Genomic DNA, 27,095 nt, shown 5'->3' with positions numbered 1-27,095 from the left:
GGTGTCTCACCTGGCCTCAGGTGTGTATAGTGTAGTGTAGTATTAGTACAGTGCGGTGTAGTGTAGTATAGTGTACTGTAGTGCAGTATAGTGTAGTATAGTGTCCACTAGGTGGAGACAGGTGTATTACCTGGCCTCAGGTGTAGTATAGTGTAGTGTAGTACAATGTAGTGTCCACTAGGTGGGGGTGTATTACCTGGCCTCAGGTGTAGTATAGTGTAGTGTAGTACAATGTAGTGTCCACTAGGTGGGGGTGTCTTACCTGGCCTCAGCTGGTCTTGCAGGAAGTCGCATATTAGCTCCGCCTTCTTGGTGAGTTCCTGCTGCAGCAGCTGCTTGTCCTGCTGTAAAGACGTGATGGTCTCCCCTAGCAACGCCGCTTTACTGCGCTCCGCCGCCAGCTGCGCTCGCAGACGCTCAATCTCCAGTGCCGTCGACGGCACTAAGGGGAAACACAGAAACACACACAGCACCCGGTTAAAAACATACATAGCACAGGTTAAAAACACACACACACACACACAACACTGGTTAAACACATACAGCACTGGTTAAAACTGGTTACACACACACACACACACACACACACACACACACACACACACACACACACACACACACACACACACACACACACACACACACACACACACACACAGCACTGGTTAAATACACACACAAACACCCACACACATGACACGAGTTAGGCCAACTAGAATACACTGTGAACACTGGATGCGCATTGATATGTATTTCACAACAATGTCATATGTGTTTTATAACAATGGCACGTGTATTTTAAAACAATGTCATATACACAATATTGGTATGTTTGTTCACCCAAAATTCACTATTGAACCCAGGACTGGGATTTCCGTGTTTAAAGTTTATGTTTACTAGGGTTACGTTTAGCTGACCATCCGAAACAATGACATGCCCCACCTGCCTCTCTCCTGTATGCTACTACAGTACTGATGATTGTCTATTTGAGTACCTCGAGCTCATAGTTAAAACGTTAAATTTAAATTAAAGAGACACTGTGTGAGATTGTTTATTTCCAGAGTTCATGCTGCCCATTCACTAATGTTACCTTTTTCATGAATATTTACCGCCACCATCAAATTCTAAGTATTCATTATGACTGGAAAAATTGCACTTTTCATACATGACAAGGGGGATCTTCTCCATGGTCCGCCATTTTGAATTTCCAGAAATAGCCATTTTAAGCTGCAAAAATGACTGTACTTGGGCCATACTAGAAAATATTAGTTTATTACTTGGTAAACTTCCATGAAAAGTTCAAATTTGGCAATAGGCGACACAGTTTCAATGAGCAGCATAGTTGCAGTAACTTTTTTGACCATTTCCTGCACAGTGTACCTTTAATGATTGTCTATTAGACTAGAGTACCTCGAACTCATAGTTTAATGATTGTCTACCTCGAGCTCATACTTTTCCGGGATCCCTGTGAAATCAGGTGAATGCGCCTTTAAGAGACCTTCGGTCCCTTTCTGCTGTAGCTGGTAGTAGTGCACATTTTATGCAAGCCACTACCAAACACCACCACCAGTTTTTCCAGATGTTGAGCTCTGACAAACTTTGATAGGCCAGTCAGTGCACGAGTACTGTGTGTGTGTGTGTGTGTGTGTGTGTGTGTGTGTGTGTGTGTGTGTGTGTGTGTGTGTGTGTGTGTGTGTGTGTGTGTGTGTGTGTGTCTTTAATGGGCCTATAAAAGACATAGGGGACTACACACGTACTCATGCACTGAGGCCTATAAAAGTTTGTCAGAGGGCACGCTCAACTTCTGGGAAAAAAAAACGTTTTGTGACTTTGGGTGCGCGATAAAAGGTATCAGCTTAAAGAAGACAAAATCCGCACTCACAAGCTATGTCTCATTATTCATTCATAGATTTACCACCATGTCCACAAGCAGGCGCCTTTCGGTTCTTAAGCCATCATCAGAGAGTGGTAACAGGCCTATTGAAGACATACACACATACTCATGCACTGAGGCCCTGTCTGGCTGACTGGCTGGCTGGCTGGCTCACGTCCCTCAGTGGACGCAGATGACGTCCCGACATAGAAACGTACACAATTTCGCATAACTACATTACAGTGTTAAGTGGAAAATACTGCTAATTAAGAAAGCGAATGAAATGTCAGGTAGTTGTAATAGAGCATGCTCTTGAGAACAATGAAAAATTGCGGAAACAAAAATTGTCATGCCAAGAAAAAAAGGAATTTAGATCCAAGAGAAACATTGACCCACCTTCTACCCTGTTACTATGACGACTACGCTCCTCTTCCGTTACTATGGCGACTACGCTCCTCTTTCCCTCTCTTCAACTGCGGCTCATCTTGGGCATTACGCAATTACGTCAAGCACAGCTAACAAACACGCGCACTGCAGGTAGCCTACACGTTGCATTATACGTAAACGTCATGAAAAGGATCATTCTGCATTTGCATTTTTAAGTGTAAGGTGGATTGGCAGCCATTTTGGAATCCCATAAGGATTTGCCATTTCAGGTTCAAAGACAGATAAGTCTGGACTTCGACATGTGGATGCTACAGCGGCAGGTGTGCGTGTGTGTGTGTGTGTCTGGACTTTGACATCTGGATGCTACAGTCTGTTTTATTGCCCCTACACCTTACATCTGGGCCAGGTGTTCTGGGCGGAGCTTATTCCTATTGGCAGACACCTGGCAGCATTCACCCGTTCTCCCACCAATAATAGTTTACACAAACAAATTAGTGCTCGGGTAAAATCAGACACACGTTTTCAACTTTATCAAAAATCGTTACTCAATGCGACCATTTTAGACCTTCTCTACAGACCCTGAAATGAAAGGCTAGCAGGCTAACAGAAACAACTCCAAACTCTCAAAGACATCCACCACAACTTAGAAGAACTGAGAGACAACCGATTTGTTTTTTCCTTTTTTTAATTTACACATGAAATGCATTGAATGCCCAGAAAGATAGACACACACACATGAAACACACAGTCTCAGTTCAGCATTCCCCATAAGGTCTACTTTGTACTATAATATACAGATATGAAAATAAATACTACCTTGCATTTCACTTTACCAAGAGCCTAGTGCGAAGTAAAGCAGGTCCCATGGTATCTTCAATGTTAGACCAAAGAAGGTGGATCTAACAAGAGGCGACACACAATGCAACGCCCCATTGCAACACTCTACCCCATGATTTTCGGCTGCGGACGCCATTCTGGAATGAATATCGGTCAAATTAAATTGGAATGCATTGGGAATGTGTACAGGATTTCTACATAATACGGTACATCGATTACATTACATCGATATAACTACGGAAATTCTTCGGTTATGAATGCTTATACCATCTCATGTGTTTTTTCAGCACAATCAGTGCAGAACTTAATTATCTATAAGGCTAAAGTTGCCAAAGTAGCTAGCCATATTGTGCTAACTTTAGCATTAGATCTGGGGTCTTTCCTATGGCCAAAGAACGTTGCTATGACTACTGGTCATAACAAAGTGGCGTAGGCCTACGTGACTACCTGTTCATTCCAGAATGGCGGATTTGACTCATAACTGACTCAAAACGCCCCCTATTGAGTGTTTCCCATAAAAGACCTGAGTGTCGCTCCTTGTTAGAGATTCTTTGGTTACACTTAACTTGACACCGGCGTAATACACATGACAGTGTCATGAGACAGTCATGGATAAGTCAACATTATGACGTTATTAACGTTTTATGGTCATAAACAGTTTACATTGTTTGGGCTGTCTTTACCAAAACTGAATGTCACTTTGTCATAAAATGTTCACGGTATTGACATCATGTTTGACATGACTGTGTTACGACACTTGTGACACAGTCAGGTCATACGTCAAGTTAAGTGCTACCGAAATATCATTCGATGGGCAATATACCTGCTTTTGAATTTAGCTGTAACATGAAATATTTAGATCTTCATGTTACAACTGTTAAGTTATACAAGACATGGGATCCAATACCATGTGCAATTTGTTACTTATTACAATGTCAAGCGTTCCTTTAACCTCTGTCACGTGTTTACCCATGGGAATGTTTGGTTTATAATGCATGTATATATACTGTATACAATGAAGGGACAGGTTAGCTGAGAGCCAACCCTGCACCATGCATGCCCTGCCGCTACGTTAGCAAAGCATGATGGGTAACGGGGCTGAGGTGGCAGACTAGACGCATGCACATCTGATCCCTTCTCACTGAGGTCAGATAGAGACAGTAGAGATCTCCACACACTGATTGGGGTAGTTGACTCGTGGCCAAATGGTTAGGGAGGTGGTCTTTCAATTAGGGGGTTGCAGGTCCGAATCCCACCTGACAACTCCCTACACCGTCATCCATGGTGTAATGGTAAGGGAGTTTGGACTGTATAGATCACAGGGTTGCCGGTTCAATCCCCACCCTTACTAATCCCGTCCTCCATCCATGGATGAAGTGCCCTTGAGCAAGGCAGCTAACCTCACACTGATCCAGGAACTGGAATCAGTAAATACCCTGTAAATAACTATGTATACGTCGCTTAACTTTGGATAAAAGCGTCAGCTAAGTGTAATGTATTGTAATGTAATGTAATGTAAAAGGGCAGTCATGGGTGAGCGGTTAGGGCGTCAGACTTGCATCCCAGAGGTTGCCGGTTCGACTCCCGACCCGCCAGGTTGGTGGGGGGAGTAATCAACCAGTGCTCTCCCCCATCCTCCACCATGACTGAGGTACCCTGAGCATGGTACCGTCCCACCGCACTGCTCCCCATGGGGCGCCACTGAGGGCTGCCCCCTTGCACGGGTGAGGCATAAATGCAATTTCGCAGTGTGCAGTGTTCACTTGTGTGCTGTGGAGTGCTGTGTCACAATGACAATGGGAGTTGGAGTTTCCCAATGGACTTTCACGCTTTCACTTTCACTTTAATGATACTCCAACCAATAGGATTTACTGAAGACAAGCAGCATGTGTAAACTCGCCACAATACAGACTGATTCTGTCCCCCCATCCATAGGTGCCGGAAAGGGGGATGCAGTGGTGCATTTGCATCCCCACTTTTGGGCTCCCCAAATGAGGCTTTCCCACCTTTTACAGCAGACAAATGAGTGGAGTGCAGCAGCAGTAACATTGTAAAGAAATGAAGAATGAAGAAAACAAAATGCCCCACTCCTGAAGAGTATGTGCTGTACTCTGTCTGTTCTTCTGTTGCTGTCTCTTCATATCGTTTACTTGGCAGGGCTGCCAGATGAGCCTCAAAACCCACCTGGAAGCACTAAAATCCCCTAATTTATTTTATTATTTTTCAGTTAGGGCAGCGGGAGAGACGCAGGAAACGAGTTGGGAGAGAGATAGGAAAAGTAGTGGGAATCGGCTTTGTCACAAGATAAAGGAGCTGTAATGAAGACTATTTTCAGTCTAAACTCAATTTTAAAGGGACACTGTGTGAGATTTTTAGTTGTTTATTTCCAGAATTCATGCTGCCCATTCACTAATGTTACCTTTTTCATGAATACTTACCACCAGCATCAAATTCTAAGTATTCATTATGACTGGAAAAATTGCACTTTTCATACATGAAAAGGGGGATCTTCTCCATGGTCCGCCATTTTGAATTTCCAAAAATAGCCATTTTTAGCTGCAAAAATGACTGTACTTGGACCATACTAGAAAATATTTGTTTATTACTTAGAAAACTTTCATGTAAAGATCAAATTTGGCAATAGGCAGCCCAGTTTCAATGAGCAGCATAGTTGCAGTACCCTTTTTGACCATTTCCTGCACAGTGTCCCTTTAACAAAATATGTAGTTACTGCACGTTGCCTTTTGTAGGGCAGTATAGTGGTGTGACATCATGTGCTGTCTCTCCATACAGTACAGACTGTGACAATGAGTCCGTTTATATGCAGTTCAGTATCCCGAATAGGATCGGAATATTAAGTATCCCGAATGTGCGTTTGAACATACACTATAAACACTTCTTCCCGACTTCAGTATCCCGGATCAGCTCTTATTCGGGACTTTGAGAAATTAGGATATGCTAGGTGGAGTATTCCGACAGAAGTCGGGATACTGGCACATAACGTAAACACCTTATCCCGGATGGCAAGGTTTCCCATAGAACGCTGTTGCTGGTATCCAGGCTACACGCATTTGAAGAGAATTCTATACGCAGACCGAAATATAACACTCTGTGCTCATATAAACATCTTATCCCGAATATGATCATAACCGGGACATGCCTCATATTCGGGATACTGAACTGCATATAAACGCACTCAATGGGAGTTGGAGTTTCCCGGGTGGGCTTTCAGCCTTCAATCCATAGTGGTCCGCCATCATGTAGTTCCCATCTGTAGTTCTCTATCTACAGTAATAGTCTGAGGGTTCCATCATGTATGGTAGTTCGAATCTGTAGTTCTCATCTGTAGTTCTCGATCTACTATAATAGTCTGGGGGTCCCATCATGTAGTTCTCATCTGTAGTTCCCATCTGTAGTTCTCATCTGTAGTTCCCATCTGTAGTTCACTAGTATCTACTATAATAGTCTGGGGGTCCCATCATGTGTGTTCTCTTCTTCTTTCATTTCATAGTGGTCCTATCATCATGTAGTTCTCCAGGCTGTAGAAGGTCACCTGTTGCTCTCTATGTGCTATAGTGGTCTGACATAATTGTTGTTCTCTATGTGCTATAGTGGTCTGACATAATTGTTGTTCTCTATGCGCTATAGGGGTCTGACATCATGGGGCTCTCCTCTTCTGTGTTATGCGCTATAGTGGTCTGACATCATGGGGCTCTCCTCTTCTGTGTTGTAGTGGTCTGCTGTCATGTAGTTCTCTGGGCTGTAGAATGTCATCTGTTGCCCCAGTCGCCTCCTCTGCCCCATACGCATCCGGCACTTGTTGATACAGGCCTGTAGGCACACACAATAATAGATCATTATAATCATGTATTTAATTACACATTATAGTATTATGATACATCACTTGTTGATACACGCCTGTAGGCACACACAATAATAGATCATTATAATCATGTATTAAATTATACATTATAGTATTATAATATATCACTTGATGCAGTCCTGTAGGTACACTACACATGCAGATGACCAATATAATATATTAAATGATACATTATGGTATCAGATCACTTGCCTTCTTCAGCTTGGAGGAATCCACTGACGTCCAGCCGTCCACCGTGGAACAGCGCAGCACGTACGCTGGGGGGCACACACACATAATTACAGTATTAATATAAAACAAACAGATAATTAATATAAGATGGCTATTTACTGATGATAGCATAGCATTACGGTTACTATCGGTACTTACTGATCAGTGATTAGTACTATGGTTAGTTACTGTGGTGACTTACTGATGATGGCGTATTGTTATGCTTACGGTTGCTATGGTTACTCACTGATGCTGATTACTATGGTTTCTTACTGATAATGGTTACTATGGTTACTCACTGATGATGGTTGCAATGGTTACTTACTGATGATGCTTGATGATGGTTACCGTTACTATGGTGACTTATTGATGATGGTGTAACGTTATGGTTGTCATGGACTGATAGTTGCTATGGTGACTTACTGATGATGGCGTCCACTACGGTGCGGTCCAGCACCTTCTTCCCGTTGGGCACTTTGCCCCTCTTCCCAAACGCCACCGCGCCCAAAAGGTCCTCCTCACTGAAGAAGTGCTCAAACAGCTGGGGGAACAGACACATGAACACAATGGATATACATGTTAGGTAATGTAATGTAATGTAATGTAATGTAGTGCAATGTAATGTAATGTAGTGTAGTGTAATGTAATATAATATATTAAAGGGACACTGTGCAGGAAATGGTCAAAAACGGTACTGCAACTATAATGCTCATTGAAACTGGGCTGCCAATTGCCAAATTTGATCTTCACATGAAAGTTTTCTATTTTCTATACAAATATTTTCTAGTATGGTCCAAGTAGAGTCTTTTTTGCAGCTAAAAATGGCTATTTTTGGAAATTCAAAATGGCGGACCATGGAAAAGATCCCCCTTTTCATGTCTGAAAAGTGCAATTCTCCCAGTCATAATGAATACTTAGAATTTGATGGTGGTGGTAAGTATTCATGAAAAAGGTAACGTTAGTGAATGGGCAGCATGCATTCTGGAAATAAACAACTAAAAATCTCACACAGTGTCCCTTTAACATATAATATGTATAATAATAATAATAATAATATATAATAATAACATATAATGTTAGATAATGTAATGAAATGTAATGTAATATAATATAATACCCAGACCGCACTGCACCTGGTGGAAGAGGCGTATAAATAAACACCTAGGTCACCCAGGAATAGATTAACAAACACACCTGTCCCAGGTAAGGTATAGGGTTCTATAGAGCGCTTTACCTGTCCAAGGTAATGTACAGGGTTCTAAAGAGAGTGAGTCACCTGGTGGAATAGCCGCATGCAGTCCTGTCGCGCCTCCTGCAGCATGGCCGCCAGGTGAACGCCGGGAATGAACACGCCGCAGCCCGGAAACAACTCCTGCCGACCCGGACCTGGCACACCGTGACCCGGGTAAAGATCCTGCCGAACTAGACCTGGTGCACCGTGACCCGGTAACAGCTCTGGCAGAACCGGACCCGCTCCGGGGACACTGTGGTCCAGATAAAGCTCCGGTTGTCCTGGCCCGGGAATACACTCCTGTCAAACAGAGAAAACACATCACATTACATTACATCACATTACATTACATGAATACACTCCTGTCAAACAGAGAAAACACATCACATTACATTACATCACATTACATTACATGAATACACTCCTGTCAAGCAGAGAAAACACATCACATTACATTACATCACATTAGATTACATCACATTACATTACATTACATCACATTACATTACATGAATACACTCCTGTCGAACAGAGAAAACACATCACATGACATTACATAACACAACATAATACTACATTACATCACATCACATCACATTACGTTGGCTTTTACATCACGTCATTTCACGTCACGTCACGGCAGGAATACACCGCAGCAGAGACACAGATACAGGTCCTGCTGCATATATAAGTAAATAATTTGTCGCGCTGTAGGCCTACCAGAAAACCAGCAGTGGAAAAGAGGCAATAGTGAGTTACTTGTCCCTTAATATAGGGTTCTATTTCGATTAAGTTACCTTTGCCAGGTGAGATACAGGATTACATGGTTATATACCTGTCCCAGTGTTATATTTAGGGTTATTTACCTGTGCTAAGTGAGGTATAGGGGTATATTTAGGCTTTGTTATAGGATTATATTTAGGGTTTGTTATAGGGGCATATTTAGGGGTATTTACCTGTCCCAGGTGAGGTATAGGGGGCATATTTGGGTTTGTTATAGGGGGCATATTTAGGGGTATTTACCTGTCCCAGGTGCTCCTGTACCGCCTCAGGGGGGAGCTCTTCTTTGATCTGGCCCAGGGTGGGCGGGGCCTGCGGGGGGCGGTGACGCCCAATGGGAGCGCGGCGGTGGCGCTTCACTCTCTGGGAGCCAATGGGAGGCTGCGGCTGTGCTCGGAACGCCAGGATCTGACCAATCACGGCCTGCAAACCCCTCAGCATGTCGGGATCTGAGGCACAGCAGAAAACTTTGATTAGTCACATCTGACAGCCACTAACTTTCCTTCATACATCAATCAATTCTTCTGTTGAATAAATTTTAAAGGCTGTGAATGCCTTGCAGCGCCTGCCAGAGGGCTTGTAGATTAGTCATGCCTGGCTGATAGCCGGTAGATTAGTCATGACTGGCCGCCAGTACCCACTGACTGGCTGATTGTTGATTGTTGTTTGAAGGCTGCTTGTGTTGTGAGAGTGAGATATATTGGGGCAGTCATGGGTGAGCGGTTAGGGCGTCAGACTTGCATCCCAATAGAGCTCGAAAGTGACGTCACTTCCCCCGATTTCATGGGACCTCAACGGCGTTTTTAGCCGAAAATCGTAGCATGTAATCCAATGGCGGTATTAAAATGATATTTCGATCCCCTTCGAGTTGTGCCACGAGCTCCATATATGTTGTTTCTGATATTTTTGCTTAATTTTTCGTACGAACCCCAAAACTTTTTAGAAAGCTGTGTTTCTTCACATTTTTCATGCCGACGGCCTCGGAACAAAACATTGATACTTCTGCATGAATAATCTTTATCTAGCCTCTTAAACAGCATATTTGTAGCCCAGCGCATATCATGACTGAGATCAGAAGATATTTACTCTCTACCATGTTGTTAGATGGTCAGCTTAGGTCCCGTGAAACGCGGAACTAAGGGGCGGGACTTTCGAGCTTTATGGTTGCCGGTTCGACTCCCGACCCGCCAGGTTGGTGGGGGGAGTAATCAACCAGTGCTCTCCCACATCCTCCTCCATGACTGAGGTACCCTGAGCATGGTACCGTCCCACCGCACTGCTCCCCATGGGGCGCCACTGAGGGCTGCCCCCTTGCACGGGTGAGGCATAAATGCAATTTCGTTGTGTGCAGTGTTCGCTTGTGTGCTGTGGAGTGCTGTGTCACAGTGACAATGGGAGTTGGAGTTTCCCAATGGGCTTTCACTTTGGACTCTCAAAAGCATTGTTCCTAAACAGTTAGCAACTTAGTAGGTTTCCAATGGAAAATTGCATTGCAACCAAGTAAGTTGCTAACTTAGTAAGCAACGATGTTGCCAAGAAACGCACCTCTGGCTGATTGTGTGTGTGGTGTGTGTGTCATATGGGATACCTCACCTATGGTGGCAACAAACTCCTGAAGTGACGCAGCGGGACCCTCAGATTCCTCCGCCAAGCACCCTGAAAACAAAACACCACAGCTTAATAATAATAATAAACTAATAAACTATATATTATTATTATTATTATTATTATTATTATTATTAAAACACCACAGCTTAGACACTTAGAGTAGCCCCCCTCAGCATGGCTGTACTAAATTACTTGGAGAAATATATACCCGTTTGACTTTATTTTCTCATGAGAACACATAGGAAATTTGTGGGAAAATATTTTCCACACTTTTTAATAATGACTGATTATAAAGACTTAGCAAATAGTTAACAAATGATGAACAAAGCATTAACAAATGGTTTTATTATTAACTACATTTTATTCATGCTTTATAAAATATCTACAAATAATATTCAAGATTTTACAAATCCCTTAGAGTATTTCTATTCATTTACAAACAATTTGTAAATGTTTGATATATATAAAATATTAACAGAACATTTCCAAGTCATTAACAAACATTTAATAATGTTTTGTTCATATTTGTTGTTGCTCATATTTACCAAGTGCAATTAATGCTTCATGAGCAGACATTATTATAAAGTGTTACCGAAATTTGTGGCAAAAAAATTCCCTCAGTAGTGAAGCTCTTCCACTGGTAAGAGTAGAATACATCACAACGATGCAAATGATCCAAACTCAACAAATTAGTGAATTAAACTGATACAAGGCCATACCTCTCTGCGCATTAATATCATTATTATATTATACATTTTCATAATTTACAATTTACTTTAGGAGTCCATTAGGACATACAACATAAAATATATATATAAAAAACTTCAACACAAGAAAACTATCCAACAGACTAGCGAACCCCAGGAGCCCTCAGTGATGGGAAATGGAAATAAAAAACAAACGTAATCGTGGTGGTTTTGTTTATTTTGTAGTTTATTTTAGAAATAAATCTAGTAAAGACAAGAACGCTGGCAATCTTAGCAAAACCTTTATAATATTTAATGTTTACCTTTCATTTTCTCACACTTGTGCTAGACCTTTATTTACTCACATACAGATGTTAATGTAAAAAGTGTATGTAGACGTCTTGCTATCTCGACGTGTGCAACACTACAGGGGCCTATACTAAGAAGCTGGTTCAGGAAAGGTTAAGAAAATGAGGACACCAGGCTCTTCTAGAAGATTTACTGATAACTTAACCTGGTTTACTCCTGAACCAGCTTCTTAGTATAACCCTCAGTAAAGGGGAAAAATAAATAAAAAACAACTATATCAGTGCAAAAGTGTTTTATTAAGAACTAAATCCGGATCAACTAACCATGCTGTAAACAGAGGATCCAACACTCTCCATATTCCGTCTTCATCACGAAACACCTGCAAATGAGGAGCATAAACGTGTTCATGCTGTGACATCATCAGCCTGCGACATCAATACGTACATTATGAAATCATCAGCCTGCGACGTCAATACACTGCCATGGCAACAGGTAGATGCTAGATCTTATCAATCAGGCGGACGGGGGGTGGGGGAGTGGGGTTAGAGTCCTTTAATGTTCAACTCAGCTGCCGGTCGTTGCATCGCTAAGCAGCGAGACCTCTAAAACATGAGGTTTGAAATGTGAAAAATTACTTAATTTAATGACCCTCTAGGTCTATAAATATTGTGGTCATCATGTATGGATGTACATAATGCAATTATTTGCATTTCGCAATAATTTAATTCAAATAGGTTACTCCACATTACCATTTGATCCCTCAATGTTTGAAGCTAGCCGCGTAAGCTAACACTGTAGCGAACAAAGACAGCCACAAGGCTATATTAAACCCCTTCTTGGATGTGCCCCTACCGCGCAATTAACCGACAAGCTGTAGTCAATTTGGCCACTGAACACTGATAACCTGACATCCTCTTTGGACCAGAGCCTGAACTTGCAGCCGCTACTTGCACCCACAATGCAAGATTCCTGTAAGGAGAATGAGACTTGCAGGACATTGCCAAAGGCACCGAGAACTGCCAGCCAGCAAACTGGTACTATGGGAGCCATCAGATGGGTGCCAGTTAAGAGGACGTCCCACACTAACATGTGGACATACTTAAGAAGGACGCAGGAGCCCAGAGTACCAGCGAACTGAAAAGATATATGGAGAATCGGGATGATTGGAAGCAACGATGGAAGGCTCGTCTGAGGACGACCTAGAGAGAATTCAATTTCCGGACATCCGGAGTGACATGGGAGTCACATGTTTTATCCATCACAGCGTCGCTTCCACTGCCCATGCGCACTTTGGCCCCCGTATTACACCGTGGCCAATGTATTTTTCAGACAGTAATCGTTGTTATCCAACCTACTTTCTTTAGCGACGACCCCCATCCAGTTGATACGATCTACCATCTAGCATCTGCCATCCCAAAACCATTAGCGATATAGCCAGGCCCAGAACACTAGCAGCCGGAGTGACGGCCTCATTCTGTTGAATCACTGTAGTTACCAGTTACTTGGCTAGTTGTTTTAGAATGACATTTATGACACAACTGTCCACTTGGAATACAAACGGTCCATTAAAAGAAAAAGAAGAGGAATGACACTCACCTCCACTAGAATACACTGACTGCTGGCTGCGACCAATCAGGAGAGGCCTAAGGAGTTTCCATGGCAACTGACAGCCAAAATGTGAAGTAGTGAGGAAGTGACATCGGAGAGAGCAGAAGACACCGTAATATTATATTACGCTGACCTGGCACTCAAATCACATTAAAATACTGTAATGCTACTATAGTACAAATCTAACAACTCTGGCACTCAAATCACATTAAAAACTCTAATGCTACTATACTACAACTCTATCAACTCTGGCACTCAAGTCACATTACACTACACCACCTAGGGGACATTACACTACACTACACTCTAACATGTTAGTATACTACACTGGCAGCCAAATAACATTATACTACCCTAATACAACTATACTATTACTACAACAATATACTGCACTGGCACTCAAATGATACCTCACCTAGTGGACACTAGATCACATTACACTACACTATCACATTACACTACATTACATTACACTATATTACATTACACTATACTACATTACACTACGCTACACTCAATTCACATTACAGTACACTACACTATATTACATTACACTACACTACACTGACACCCAGCTAAATCACATTGCATTATGATGCACAACTACAATGTTGGCTTTGATAATATATCGCCATGTTGCTTTGTTTTCTTTATTATATTGTAACATCAGCTATTCTCTATTCTAATTGAATCCCTGAAACGCGGTGAGTTGGGAAGGTATTGTGCGCAGTCTAGATCACCAGTCATAGAGCGTGTCAACTTTGAGACAAGATTCATTTTTTTGATTAAACAAAACAAAATCAGAAGGAACACCAGCAACTGAAAATATTAAACAGACAAAGGTCAACAGAACTAAACATCTCACAAGGTAAACTGACTTCCAACCAAAGGACTGACAAAGTGTCTTATAGAGTCACACAGGGAAAACAACTAAATCATACAGTGTGTGTGTGTGTGTGTGTGTGTGTACATGTGTGCTGCTGTGTGTGTGTGTGTGTGTGTACATGTGTGCTGCTGTGTGTGTGTTGCAGATTATACATTATAGATGAGATTGCAGTGTGTATAGTATCAAGCAGTTAGGGTCTTTAAAGTCTCCATTTTAATATCACAATAAGAGTCTCCATTTTAATATTGCAGTAATAGTCTCCATTTTAATATCACAATAAGAGTCTACATTTTAATATTGCAGTAATAGTCTCCATTTTAATGTCACAATAATAAGAGTCTCCATTTTAATATTGCAGTAATAGTCTCCATTTTAATGTCACAATAATAAGAGTCTACATTTTAATATTGCAGTAAGAGCCTTGTCTCCATTTCAACATCACAGGTTTCAGCTGCTTGGGATGGAGAGACAGATGAAAAACAAGATGGCAGATGGGGATGGAGGGAAGAGATGGAGGAGAAGATGGAGTGAAGGAAAAGAGATGGGGAGGAGGTGAGATGGAGAGAGGGAGATGGGGGAAGGAGATGGAGGAGGAGGAGGTGAAGATGGGGAAGCAGGAGGAGGAGGTGGAGACGGGGGGAGGAGAAGGAAATGGAGGAGGTGGAGATGGAGGGAGGAGATGGAGTGAAGGAAAAGCGATGGGGAGAAGCAGGAGGAGGAGGTGAAGATGGGGGGAGGAGGTGGAGATGGAGGAGGTGAAGATGGGGAAGGAGGAGGAGGAATGAGGGATGGGGGATGAGATGGACGGATAGAGGAGAGAGAGAAGGAGGGATATCAGAGGTGAAGAGATGGAGGTGGAATGTAAAAGAAGATGGGAGGATGATGATGATATAAGGATAGAGGGGCAGAGAGGGAGAAAGAGAGGGAGGAAGAAAGATGGAGAGGGAGGGTTGACGAAGAAGAGAGGGAGAGGTGCAGAGAGGAAGAAAAAGAGAGGGATTAAGAAAAGAGATGGGGAGGGAGAGGTGCAGACAGACAGCCTACACAATACAGTAACGGGAGAAGGCTATGTGGCGCAGTGTTCTAAAATCTAATATCCACAGCAGCATTCTAAATCTAATATACGACCGCATTCTAAATCTAATATACGACAGTGTTCTAAAATCTAATATACGAGCGGCCTGCACCCTCGCTGCTAGAGAATGCTATTAAAGGAATAAATCACCACACAGGCTGGAGGGAGAAGAGAGACTCGACAAATAGCACAGCTAAAATGCTAGCGGCATAATACCACAGCTAAAGAATTGTGTAGTAGAGTAGTGTAGTAGGACACATCAAGCTCCTGCATTTCCTGGATCCATGTGACCTTCGGTTAGGAGACCTTTGGAGACTTAAGGTTGACAAAGAATGGAGTTCCCCTGGCACTGTAGATGGCGGTAGCGCACATCATGCCACAGAAAGAGAAGATGGAGGAGGGGACAACCCCTTAGGAGGCTGAACTTGAACACACTGCTTTGCATTGGGTGGGCGGAGTTCGAAGTATCTTTCGCCAACAATAATTAGATTCTAAATCCTCTCGGGATTCACTGGTCTTCACCAAGTGCAGAAACCAGCAACTTCACAGTGCAAAGCAAAAAGATGTAATGTAATGTAATGTAGTGTTAGCTTAATGGTTTAAGGACATTATATGGTATTGTACTGTAGCGTAGTGCAGTGTGTTGAGGATTATTCAGGCTTGTAATGTAATGTAGTGCAATGTTAGCTTAATGTATTAGTGTATTGTAATGTAATGTAGTGCAATGTTAGCTTAATGTATTATTGTTTTGTAATGTAATGTTATGTAATGTTAGCTTAATGTATTATTGTATTGTTATGTAATGTTATGTAATGTTAGCTTAATGTATTAGTGTATTGTAATGTAATGTTACATTAATGTAATGTTTTAATGTAATGTTATGAAATGTTAGCTTAATGTATTAAAGGCATTGTAATGTGGTGTAGTGTAGTTTATTGTAGTGCATTGAGGTATAAGGAGGGCTTGTAATGTTATGAACAGTGTAGTGTAAGCTCAATTGATTGTGCTGTAATGTAATATTATTTGAATAGAATTTCCTGGATCGATTCGATTCCGATTCAGAAGGTCACGATCCAATTCGATCCACGATCCGATTCAATTCTATTCAATATCGATCTTCTGTATTGCTAGGTTGTCACTAGCCCATTTATGCCTAAAATTCTAAGACCGGCTATCAAAACCTAAATATCTCAACCTTTGATACCAACACAAGCATGAAATACCTTGGTATGAGAGGAAGAAGTGGGAGATTTGGTATGAGAGAGAAAGGTGGGAAAACACTGGCACTATTTACTTGAACAGGTCATGTGTATTTGTGCATGTAGTCTACATGAATGTGGAAGAAAGCTACAGGATGTGGTTGAGAAAATAGCACCTATAATCATCGGCAAAAAAACGATCCACAAAGTTGTGAATCGATATCACACTTTTCGAACGCGATTCGATATTGGCTTGCGATTCTATCTTTTGAACCCAGCCCTATAGTGTATCTTAGTATACTGGGGATGCAATGTGTTGTAATGTAATGTCGAAGTGTAGTGTAGTGTACGCTCAATTTAGTGTTAAGTAATGTAATAACGTGTGTCTTGGTGTTCTGAGGACGTTATAATGTGCTGTATTATGGTGTATTGGGGAGGTTGAAATATAATGTAATGTATAGGGCTCTAACAATATTGGATCGAACTGAGAAATTGTGACACTCAGAGTCATGATACTGTGTAGTGATGTAAGGAGACAGTATTGTGATATGCCCTTTCAAAGTTGTGTTATCCTTAAGTACAGAAAACAACCATATGATTCGATGTGATAGTGCTTCCAGGCTTCAAATGTGATATCGTGGGGTGTATCGAACCATAGGTCAAAAAAACAAAATAACCAAATCGAGAGTTTAGAGTATCGTTACAGCCCAGTAATGTAGTGTAGTTTAGTTTAGTTTATAATTTAGTGTATTTGTAATATAGTGTATTCATAAGGTTACTGGCAGGGTCTGTAATGTAATATACAGTGTAATACAGTAGTGTATTGAGGCGGTAATACAATGTAATACAGTATTGAGGCAGTTATAATGTAATGCCTGGCCTTGCCCCAGGGCAGACTCCTGACATGATGTTTAGTTTAGTTTAGTTTAGTTTGTGAGTGTGTGTACTCGTTATTTCCTCTTTATTTAAAAAAAAAAAAAAAAAAAACTAACCCCTCTTTGCAATTGCACTTGTTGTTCTGTATATCTCCTGTGCACTTTGTATTTGCTTGTGATGTTGGCTTGATTATGTCCTCTTCTGAAAGTCGCTTTGGTTATAAAGCGTCGGCCAAATGCAATGTAATGTAATGTAATGTAGCTTAGTGTATTAAGGACATTGTAATGTCCTCTCCTTGTAAGTCGCTTTGAACAAAGGCGTCTGCAAAATACTAATGTAATGTAATGCAGTGTAGTGTATTAAGGACATTGTAATGTAATGTAATGTAATGTAGCTTAGTGTATTAAGGACATTGTAATGTAATGTAATGTAGCTTAGTGTATTAAGGACATTGTAATGTAATGTAATGTAATGTAATGTAATGTAGTTTAGTGTATTAAGTCGGTTACCGACAGGCTCTGCTCTGGAGTTCTGGCCATGTGATGTCTGTGATGTAGTGTAGTGTGATGTAATATAGTATATTGAGGGGGTTATGGTGTTGTGTGATGTAGTGTAGCTTAGTGTATAAATGGCACTGTAATATAGTATATTGAGGGGGTTATGATGTAATGTTGTGTAATGTAGCGTAGTTTAGTGTATTAAGGGCAGTGTAATATAGTATATTGAGGGGGTTATAATGTCGTGTAGTGTAGCGTAGCTTAGTGTATTAAAGGCACTGTAATATAGTATATTGAGGGGCTTATGATGTCGTGTAGTGTAGCGTAGCTTAGTGTATTAATGGCACTGTAATATAGAGAGTGTTTACCGGCAGCCTCTGCTCTGGAGTTCTGGCCGTGTGATGTCTGTGACGTCGTCAGTTCTGCGTCTGCATGGTCTGAATACGCTCCTGCTGCCTTCGCTAACTCCTCAGCCGTTGGCTCCGACCAATCAGCTCTCAGCAGCTCGTCGCCAGGCAACCGCTCCTCCAGCTCGCTCTTGGGGGGCGGGGCCGAGCTGGAGCCGGGCGTTAACCCTTTAGAGCCCCGCAGGGGACGGGAGGCGGGCTGGAGGTGCGGCGATGCCCCCAGGGAATCTCTGTCCAATGAGGAGGGCCGCGTGTGCGTGTGCGAGCTGGTTGGTCGAGGAGCACTGCTGCTGCTGCTGGGGGAGGGACCTCCGTCTGGGCTGGCCAGCTGATTGGCTGCTGCTGTCTCTGACCCGGCCAGCTGATTGGCCAGGCTGTAGTAGTCCTCCGACCCCCCTTCCTGCTTTATCTTCTTGTGGGCGGGGTCTCCGGACGCTGCTCGCTCCTCTAGCGCGCCCCCTGCTGGACTCCTCTTGCGTAGCGCCTGCTGCTGTGTGCCACCACCAGAGGGCGGTAATGCACCGCAGTTCTGTTGCTGACCACTAGAGGTAAGGTAAGGTTAGGTAAGTTAAGGTAAGGTTTATTTATAGAGCGCATTTCATACACAGGTCATTTCTCAAAAACCTAGTGCAGTGCACTTCCAAGTGTATCAGCCTAATTAGTCACGCCCAGTGATTTGAGTTCACCAAAGAGTATCCAACCACTGGGCCTGACCTATTAGGCTGATACACTTGGAAGTGCACTGCACTAGGTTTTGAGAAATACCCAAAGTCAGCCCAATGTGCTTCATGTGCTCCTGTGACCTAACTGATCTGGGAGGAAAATAGTAGTGTAAATAATAAACAATATGTTACTCAAAGTAACGTCCCTGTGCACAACCACTGTCCAGGTGCTGGGGATGTGCAGTAAGAGTAATAAACAATAATACACAATATGATATATAATACATATATAATACATATAATAAATATATATAATACATAAACAATATGTATCGATGCATCGATCCTACGGCCGGCAATCGAATCAAATGGTACCGTATCGTGGGGCATTCTTAAGTATAAAAAAGAATCGAATCGCTGACCCCTACCCAATGCCCGAACTCCATAATATAATAGAAGTGGAAAAGTAATTGGACAAAAAATCAAATCGAATCGTATTGTATTGTGTCATGGGGCATTCTTAAGTATTGAAGATAATCGAATCGCTGCCTTAAGAGATCAATATCGAATCGTATTGTCATGGATAATGGATGGCTGTGATTTACACCCCTAGCTGCCACATATACATAGGCCCTATACAGCACCCGCTGCCTAAAAAAGGCCAAGTGCATTCTGAGAGACACATCCCACCCAGGTCACAGTCTGTTTGAATTGCTGCCATCTGGCAGGAGATTCAGGTCCATGAAGACAGGGACAAACAGACTGAAAAACAGTTTCTATGCAGCGGCCATCACAGAACTGAATTTTGCCTCAAAAGCATAGTGTTTATATACATACCATTCTTTTCATTCCATTTTTATTTTAAATTTAAATTTATTTTATTTTTAATTTTATTTATTTTGCTTCAACAAGGAATGCACAATTTCGTTGCGCTTGTCACAATGACAAATAAAAGATATCGTATTGTATTGTATTGTATTGTATTTAATCCTGCCGGTACCTGGAGGGGGTGAGTGATCCACAGTGCTGCTGCTGCTGCTGCTGCTGCTGCTGCTGCGGGTCGGATGAGTCTCCGTCCTCGTCGGTAGCTGATGATTCGCACACGATGTCGAACAGGCTGCTGTTATACTCCTCTCTGCTGTAGTCCTCCGTCGTCTCGTCGGCCTCCGACGGCTCGCTGCCGTTGGAGAAGTCGCACAGGTCCCCCGAGGAACGCACCGCCACGCGCTCGCCGCTCTTCGCCTTGCCGCGTGACGACGACGTCAGGAAGCGATCTCGGTCGCGGAGGTGACCGACGCCCACGTTGCCCGTGGTGATGCCGGACCCACGTCTGTAGAGTCATGCAGCAGTATGTTAGTTTTTATTGCACAGCGTGTGTGTGTGTGTGTGTGTGTGTTGTGTGTGTGTGTGTGTGTGTGTGTGTGTGTGTGTCAGTGATTACTGTCAATGTCTTATCTACGTATATGTTTAGTTGAACTGCACAGTGGAGAATGTGTAGTCATTTATCACTATGCCAGTTTTTACTGCACAGTGTGTGTGTGTGTGTGTGTGTGTGTGTGTGTGTGTGTGTGTGTGTGTGTGTGTGTGTGTGTGTGTGTGTGTGTGTGTGTGTGTTTGTGTCTAAGACGTATGTGTGTCTTCAGACCATCATACTCATAATCAGGTGAGAGAGATCTCAACTCAGAAACCTATTCAGTAATCATCACCAGACACACCATTAGCTAGACACACACACACACCTACAAGATATGGGGAGTGTGTGTGTATGTGTGTGTGTGATTATTGTCAATGTCTTTTCTATATGTTTAGTTTAAATACCCATTGGAGACTGGTCAAACGGCAAATTAAAACTGCTAGCTAACCTTACATTGACTTTTGACAATACACTTGACTTGACTTGACCTGACCTGTCGTCGGGGTAACATCGCGTTTCCTTGGCGACGGTCTTGCAGGTGGCGGCCAGGGGCCAGTGGTAGGCGTGTCCTGCACCGCAGCCCCACAGCGCCGTCAGGTTGCCATGGGAACCCTCGCTCAGCAGGTGCTTGAGGTTCGGGATCAGCGTGCAGATGGTGCCGTGGCTGTGAGCCCACTTGACCAGCTTACACAAGTTATCAGACGAGGTGTGCAGACAGTCCTCCATCGCCCCTTAGAGGAGAGAAGAACAACAACACATTACATTAGATTACATCACATTATACTTTATCACAAGTTATCAGACGAGGTGTGCAGGCAGTCCTCCATAGTCACTCACTAGCGCCTCCTAGAGGACAGGAGAGGAACATTACATTACATTACAGTATATTATATTATATTACAAAAATCACAACACAAGTAATCAGACGAGGTGTGAAGGCAGTCCTCCATCATCGCCTTCTAGAGAGAGGAACATTACATTACATTACATTACATTACATTAAGCTGACGAGGTGTGAGGACAATCCTCCATAGTCACTCACTAGCGACTCCTAGGGGAGAGGAGGAGAGGAGCATTACATTACATGACATTACACGACATCGTCACTGGCGGGGCGCGCGGCAGGTTGACAGGAAAAGTATTGCAAAATAAAATTGTCTCATTTATGCCACAGTAGGGCTGCACAATTAATCGAAAATAATCGAAAATCGTGATAAATTAGTGAAATCGAAGTCAAAATTTGAATCGTGATTTAATCGTGGCAATAGTGACCTACTTTTGAGAGCATCCTTGAAGCCAGAACATACTGACAGGCTGGTGTTTCTGGACAGAAATCTGTCTACCTAAGTTTCATGCTATTGCCTTTACATAATTATTACAATTCATTTTATTGCTCATCCTGTATATAGTTAATTCTTGGTTATATTTCATCTTGTTATAATTTTTTTTTTAAATCTGCAAAAAATCAATATTCATGATTAGTAATCGTGATTACGATTTTGACGAAAACAATCGTGATTATGATTTTTTCCATTATCGTGCAGCCCTATGCCACAGTCAACAATACTGCTATATTTATCACATTTCCTGTTGTAGTTGCACTGCTTTAGGGGTTATCGACTTATGAAAGGGGGGTGCACAGGAAAAAATAGTGTGGCACGATCCATGTCAGGGGAGCCTTGGCTGGAATCTAGGGATGTAAATAAAATCTAAATGTATCGATGTATCGGAAGTATCGGCCGGTGATTTAATCGAATTGCATCGTATCGTGGGGCATTCTTAAGAATCGAAAAGAATCGAATCGCTGGCCCCTGTGCAATGCCCTATGTGACGGAGGTCATCTTGCACCTGTTCACCCCCCTCGGGGATCGAACGTGCGACCTCGTCAACTACAACGGTTCGGCAATGGGAGACACAGTACGATACCGCTGGGCCAAGAGACTAGTCTCTCGGCCCAACGGCACGAGACTGTATGAGGCTATCGGAGGGAGGTTTACCAACGTTCCACGCCAACTCTATGCTAGTTAGCCTCCGTTACACCTAGCTCCATAACACAATAGTAGTGGAAAAGTAATTGGAAAAAATCGAATCGAACCGAATCGCATCGTACCGTGGGGAATTATTAAGTATCGGAAAAAAATTGAATCCCTGATTTACACACTACCAGGACCTTACCTTGTGTGTGTGTGTGTGTGTGTGTGTGTGTGTGTGTGTGTGTGTGTGTGTGTGTGTGTGTGTGTGTGTGTGTGTGTGTGAACTGATGTAAGGCTGACTGCTGTACTGAAGTGTGTGCTATATGTTTACTGCAATGTGAATTCATTTGTCTTATGTCTTTGTGTATGTTTTGCATGTGTGTATCTATGCAAGGTGACACCTTCATTTCGCTCAGGATTTAACATTTCTCAGCTCTACTCTACTATGAAGTTTGGAAAACACTGGTGTAAAGTATTGTGTGTAGAGCAGATGCGTAAAGTAGGCGGGAAGTGGAATGTAGTGCATGTTATGGGTCCATCAGCAGAATCATTGGTAACAACAGGGTGCGATTTGTAGGGGGGGAAGGGGGGGGATTGTCCCACCTTCTGGTCTTGATATCGCCACTTTCTACTTAATTTTATCACAGTTCAATGTAATTCCATTGATATTGCTTACAATCTGAAACATATCCCCCCTTCTGGTTTTCCGACAAATCGCACCCTGGGTAACACAATGTCACACATGACATAACAGTGTCATAAAGCATGTGTCATAAACATTATGCCAATGTCATATAATGACATGTCATTAACTTGCATTCCATTTCGGTAGGGTAGACACAGCCCTAACAATGACAACTTTCCATAAAACTTTTGTGACATACATCATGTTTGACTCGTTCAGCATGTAAAGTGTACATGAGTGTATGAGTGTTCATGAAAGTAAAGTGTAACCAATTAATTCATGAGTAAAGTTGCTACACTTAATACTACAGCCCACATATGTGGTGGCAAAGTGAGAGCTTAGCTTGGCCTTGTTCGCTTTTTAAAACACAAAATCTACTTTCAGGTTTGCACTCATATATTCACAGATTTCATTTTTTAAATGGCATTTTGTGAAAATCGCTCAGTTTAAACCAATTGCACTGACTTCTGAACGATTCCACGGTCTTTGGCAAGCAGTGCATCAAATGACCGACGAAAAAAATGTCATCCCCTTGAAGTCCAGATATAGTGCTTGAGACGGGGGCCCTTGATGGATTGAAAACTTATGTCTCCAACAGAGTGGCATAATGTAAGTGAAATTACTTCTAGCGCACACTGACAAAGTGCAAATTACTAAAACATACTATATATATATATATAAATGTCTGTGATCATGAGCACTGAACACACTTCTCCATCCATCTGTCGGCATATTTATTTGAACTGCAGAGAGGATGCTTCTTCGCTGCCAAATCAGTCAAGTAACGCAACATCACTCAGGAACATTTATTTGCAAAGGAGTGTTCGTCTGCTAAAAGGAAACAAGTGTTTGCATGTGCACAGTATGGGAGAATCGCATTATTTGCAAACAAATAATTCGTGTGTGTGTTTGCAGCACTTCTACCGAGCAGCCAGACGATGTCCCATACATGCAGACATGTTAGGCTGATGACAAGCCATCACATTAGAAACAAAGACGTCAAGATCAACCCCGCTGCGCTCTCCATACCTCACTTTAGGAGAATCCAGTCGCTGTAGTTTCACACATGAAGTAAGTTGACCTTGAAACCCCTGTCGATCTCACTCGCGACAGGTTTCATCAAAGGAAAAACAGCTTTTCACGCACACATTTGTTTTTTAATACAATAAAATCAACATCCTTGCATCTGCGCAGTTCGGAACTTCCGTGTAGACAGGAAATGCGTCACAAGCGTCGACAAGTCATCTGTCTGTCAGCTGTAGGTGAAAACAATGGGGCGATGGATATTTACACTGAAATGCCACCAAAACACATGTGAAATACACACAGGGACATTGCTGTTTCCGCAGACTAATGCTGCAGATACCCAAATTATAGTTACTGTAAAACCTTTTCTCACACTAATGCTTCTGAATCAAACCTTATAATAAACAATATTTATTATAGCTCTCTTGGCCTATCTGTTCTACACTGTCTATCTGACTGCCCTCTAGGCCTACTGACCCCACACTCTGTAGGCCTACTTGCTTGTGAATGTCCACTCGAGAGTCTCGACCCACCTCCATCTAGTTTGAAGTTTCCAAACGTTACAAACATTTATGTCCAATTTTATTGTGAAATTCACAGGAAAGGTAAAGACATTAATTAACATAAAGATGAATACTGATACGAACCAATTTATGGAATGGTTACATTATATAAAAGCACATATTCAAGGTTTTATGCAAACTGTCCCTTCACTCTGCGACCCCCCTCCTGCAGTACCTCCAACACCAATAGAGGTCCTGACCCCCAGTTTGGGAATACTAGATGTAGAGGATTGAGTTTGTGGCTACATGTTCTGCCTCTGTAGCCTGATTATCATCGACTCGTATTTGCGGGAACTCAGAAAGTACTTGCATTGACTCTTGACCTGACTGGTAGCAACGCTGAAGCTGTTGCATCACTAGGAGGGCACGGCCTGGCTACTGCCTCTGACACAATGGTTCAGCTCTCCATGTTATGCCCGTTCTCTGCTTGGCTTTCAGTTGTACTGACCTTGAACTGTGGATTTATATGATTTATTCAGTTAAAGGTACACTGTGCAGGAAATGGTCAAAAAAGGGTACTGCAACTATGCTGCTCATTGAAACTGGGTTGCCTATTGCCAAATTTGATATTTTCATGAAAGTTTACATAGTTATAAACTAATATTTTCTAGTATGGCCCAAGTACAGTCATTTTTGCAGCTAAAAATGGCTATTTCTGGAAATTCAAAATGGCGGACCATCACATAATATTAAAAGTGACATTTTTCCAGTCATAATGAACACTTTGAATTTGATGGTGGTGGTAAGTATTCATGAAAAAGGTAACATTAGTGAATGGGTAGCATGAATTCTGGAAAAAAACAAAAATCTTACACCGTGTACCTTAAGTTAACAAAAAAGATCAGTCTTTTAAAAGTCTTACTGTGACTATAAAATATCATGTGAATGGCAGGGTTGCATTGAACTTCTTAACCCTCCTGTTATCCTTGGGGTCTATTTGACCCCTTTCAATGTTTAACACCTGAAAAATACATTAAGTACATATTTCTTCTGCCTCATCTTTGATGACTTTTCCTAAATATATGGGATGAATGTGAAAAAAGTGAAATTTCAACAAAAATTTTTTTCCTAAGTTCTGTGCACATTTTGGTTACATCCGTGTTCCTTGGGGTCAATTTGACCCCAATTGTTTCAAGTGTATAAAACATGAATGGAACATCCATATTTTGCAAATAAATGTTGAAATATGTTTAGATAATGTGAAATACATGAAAATAAGCTATTTAGCTATGTTTCTTCAGAACATTTGGCTTTTGTTTGGCCCCTGATAACTAAAAAAATACTAATGACATGGGGGAGGCCTAAAACTAATTCACGGCAACATTTTGGACAGTGGTGGCTATACAGCATTGACATTTTGACAAAATCCACCAACTGAACCTTGTTGAACCTATAGTACCATCATGGCACCTACCACAGCAACCCCCCTACCCCCCAGCCCTGTACCCTGGGAGCTACTTTTGCACCCTCCCACTACACACACACGCTAGCATAAGATGGGTCACATATAGTCAGCATTGCTGTGCATGCTGTTCTGTGCCCAGCATACATAATTATAAGTGATGGTATATTTGAAGAGAAGCTTTATGATTGTGATCCAAATATTGAAATGGACTGTTCTGATGGTGACAAGCCGATGTACTTCTGTAGATGGATGCGATCTCAAGGTTTGTTGCTATGTTGAGAAATATAATGGTGCTATTCTTCTCCTCTATTCAGTATGGTGTTCCAAATTGACATAGTTGTCTGCAGCATTGGTTATAAACTGCTGCTACCTGACATAGAGAAGGCAGGAACAGCATCAGCTGTAACTTTTGTGAAGGACATACACATTGACATCCATACCACAAGTTTTCCAGTGGGCATAGGCCTACATAGTGAATAGAAGTAAACATACAATTTGCTAGCCCTGTTCCTTCAAACATTACCCCACTACCATGAACATGTAATATGTCTACAAGGAACACATGCTCATTTTTGCTTATGTTTTTTTATGCTCCTTGTGCTTTTTTCCTTCACACTAATTCAAGCGTAGAAGTAATGTAGAAAACAATGATTTTCTATGATGTTCCCAAAACTCTTTGTTGGCAATGTATCCATGTTCTTACCTAACTATTATACTTGTGTTATAAATACACATTCAAACATCCAAGGAAAATGAATGTTGGACTTAAAAACCCTCTAAATGTTTGGGAAAATGTCTATTTCTTTTAGGGTCAAATTAACCCATATGGTAATAGACAGATAATATCCTTGATAATCAAATTAGTTTTTTCTTTTCAAATGTTATAAGTAATAGAAATTCATATTTAGAGAGTATATGGAGCCACTAAAATTTCAATAATATGTATCCATATGTTTTTAGACCAATTAATGACATTTTATTGCTATTTTCCTAATTTTCGCCTAGTCATGGATTA

At 41.9% G+C, this 27,095-nt stretch overlaps 1 protein-coding gene across 1 annotated transcript in view; it reads right to left on the bottom strand.

Moving 5' to 3' along the window:
- The window catches only part of LOC134457768 (uncharacterized), a 37,890-nt gene extending 13,611 nt beyond the window's left edge, over positions 1–24,279 (bottom strand). The window contains exons 1-11 of the mRNA XM_063209741.1: positions 24,116–24,279; positions 20,922–21,159; positions 20,015–20,344; positions 18,314–18,894; positions 10,795–10,857; positions 9,445–9,650; positions 8,467–8,721; positions 7,614–7,731; positions 7,173–7,237; positions 6,787–6,928; positions 263–442 (exon numbers count right to left, since the gene is read on the bottom strand). Of these exons, the coding sequence (XP_063065811.1) occupies positions 263–442; positions 6,787–6,928; positions 7,173–7,237; positions 7,614–7,731; positions 8,467–8,721; positions 9,445–9,650; positions 10,795–10,857; positions 18,314–18,894; positions 20,015–20,344; positions 20,922–21,154 (2,173 nt within the window). The 5' untranslated portion in view covers positions 21,155–21,159; positions 24,116–24,279. The remainder of the gene's footprint in view (positions 1–262; positions 443–6,786; positions 6,929–7,172; positions 7,238–7,613; positions 7,732–8,466; positions 8,722–9,444; positions 9,651–10,794; positions 10,858–18,313; positions 18,895–20,014; positions 20,345–20,921; positions 21,160–24,115) is intronic.
- Positions 24,280–27,095: the final 2,816 nt, after the last annotated feature.

Source organism: Engraulis encrasicolus, chromosome 11, assembly GCF_034702125.1.
Source record: "Engraulis encrasicolus isolate BLACKSEA-1 chromosome 11, IST_EnEncr_1.0, whole genome shotgun sequence".
Classification (NCBI taxonomy): Eukaryota; Metazoa; Chordata; class Actinopteri; order Clupeiformes; family Engraulidae; genus Engraulis; species Engraulis encrasicolus.
This window is presented reverse-complemented; position numbering and strand designations above follow the sequence as displayed.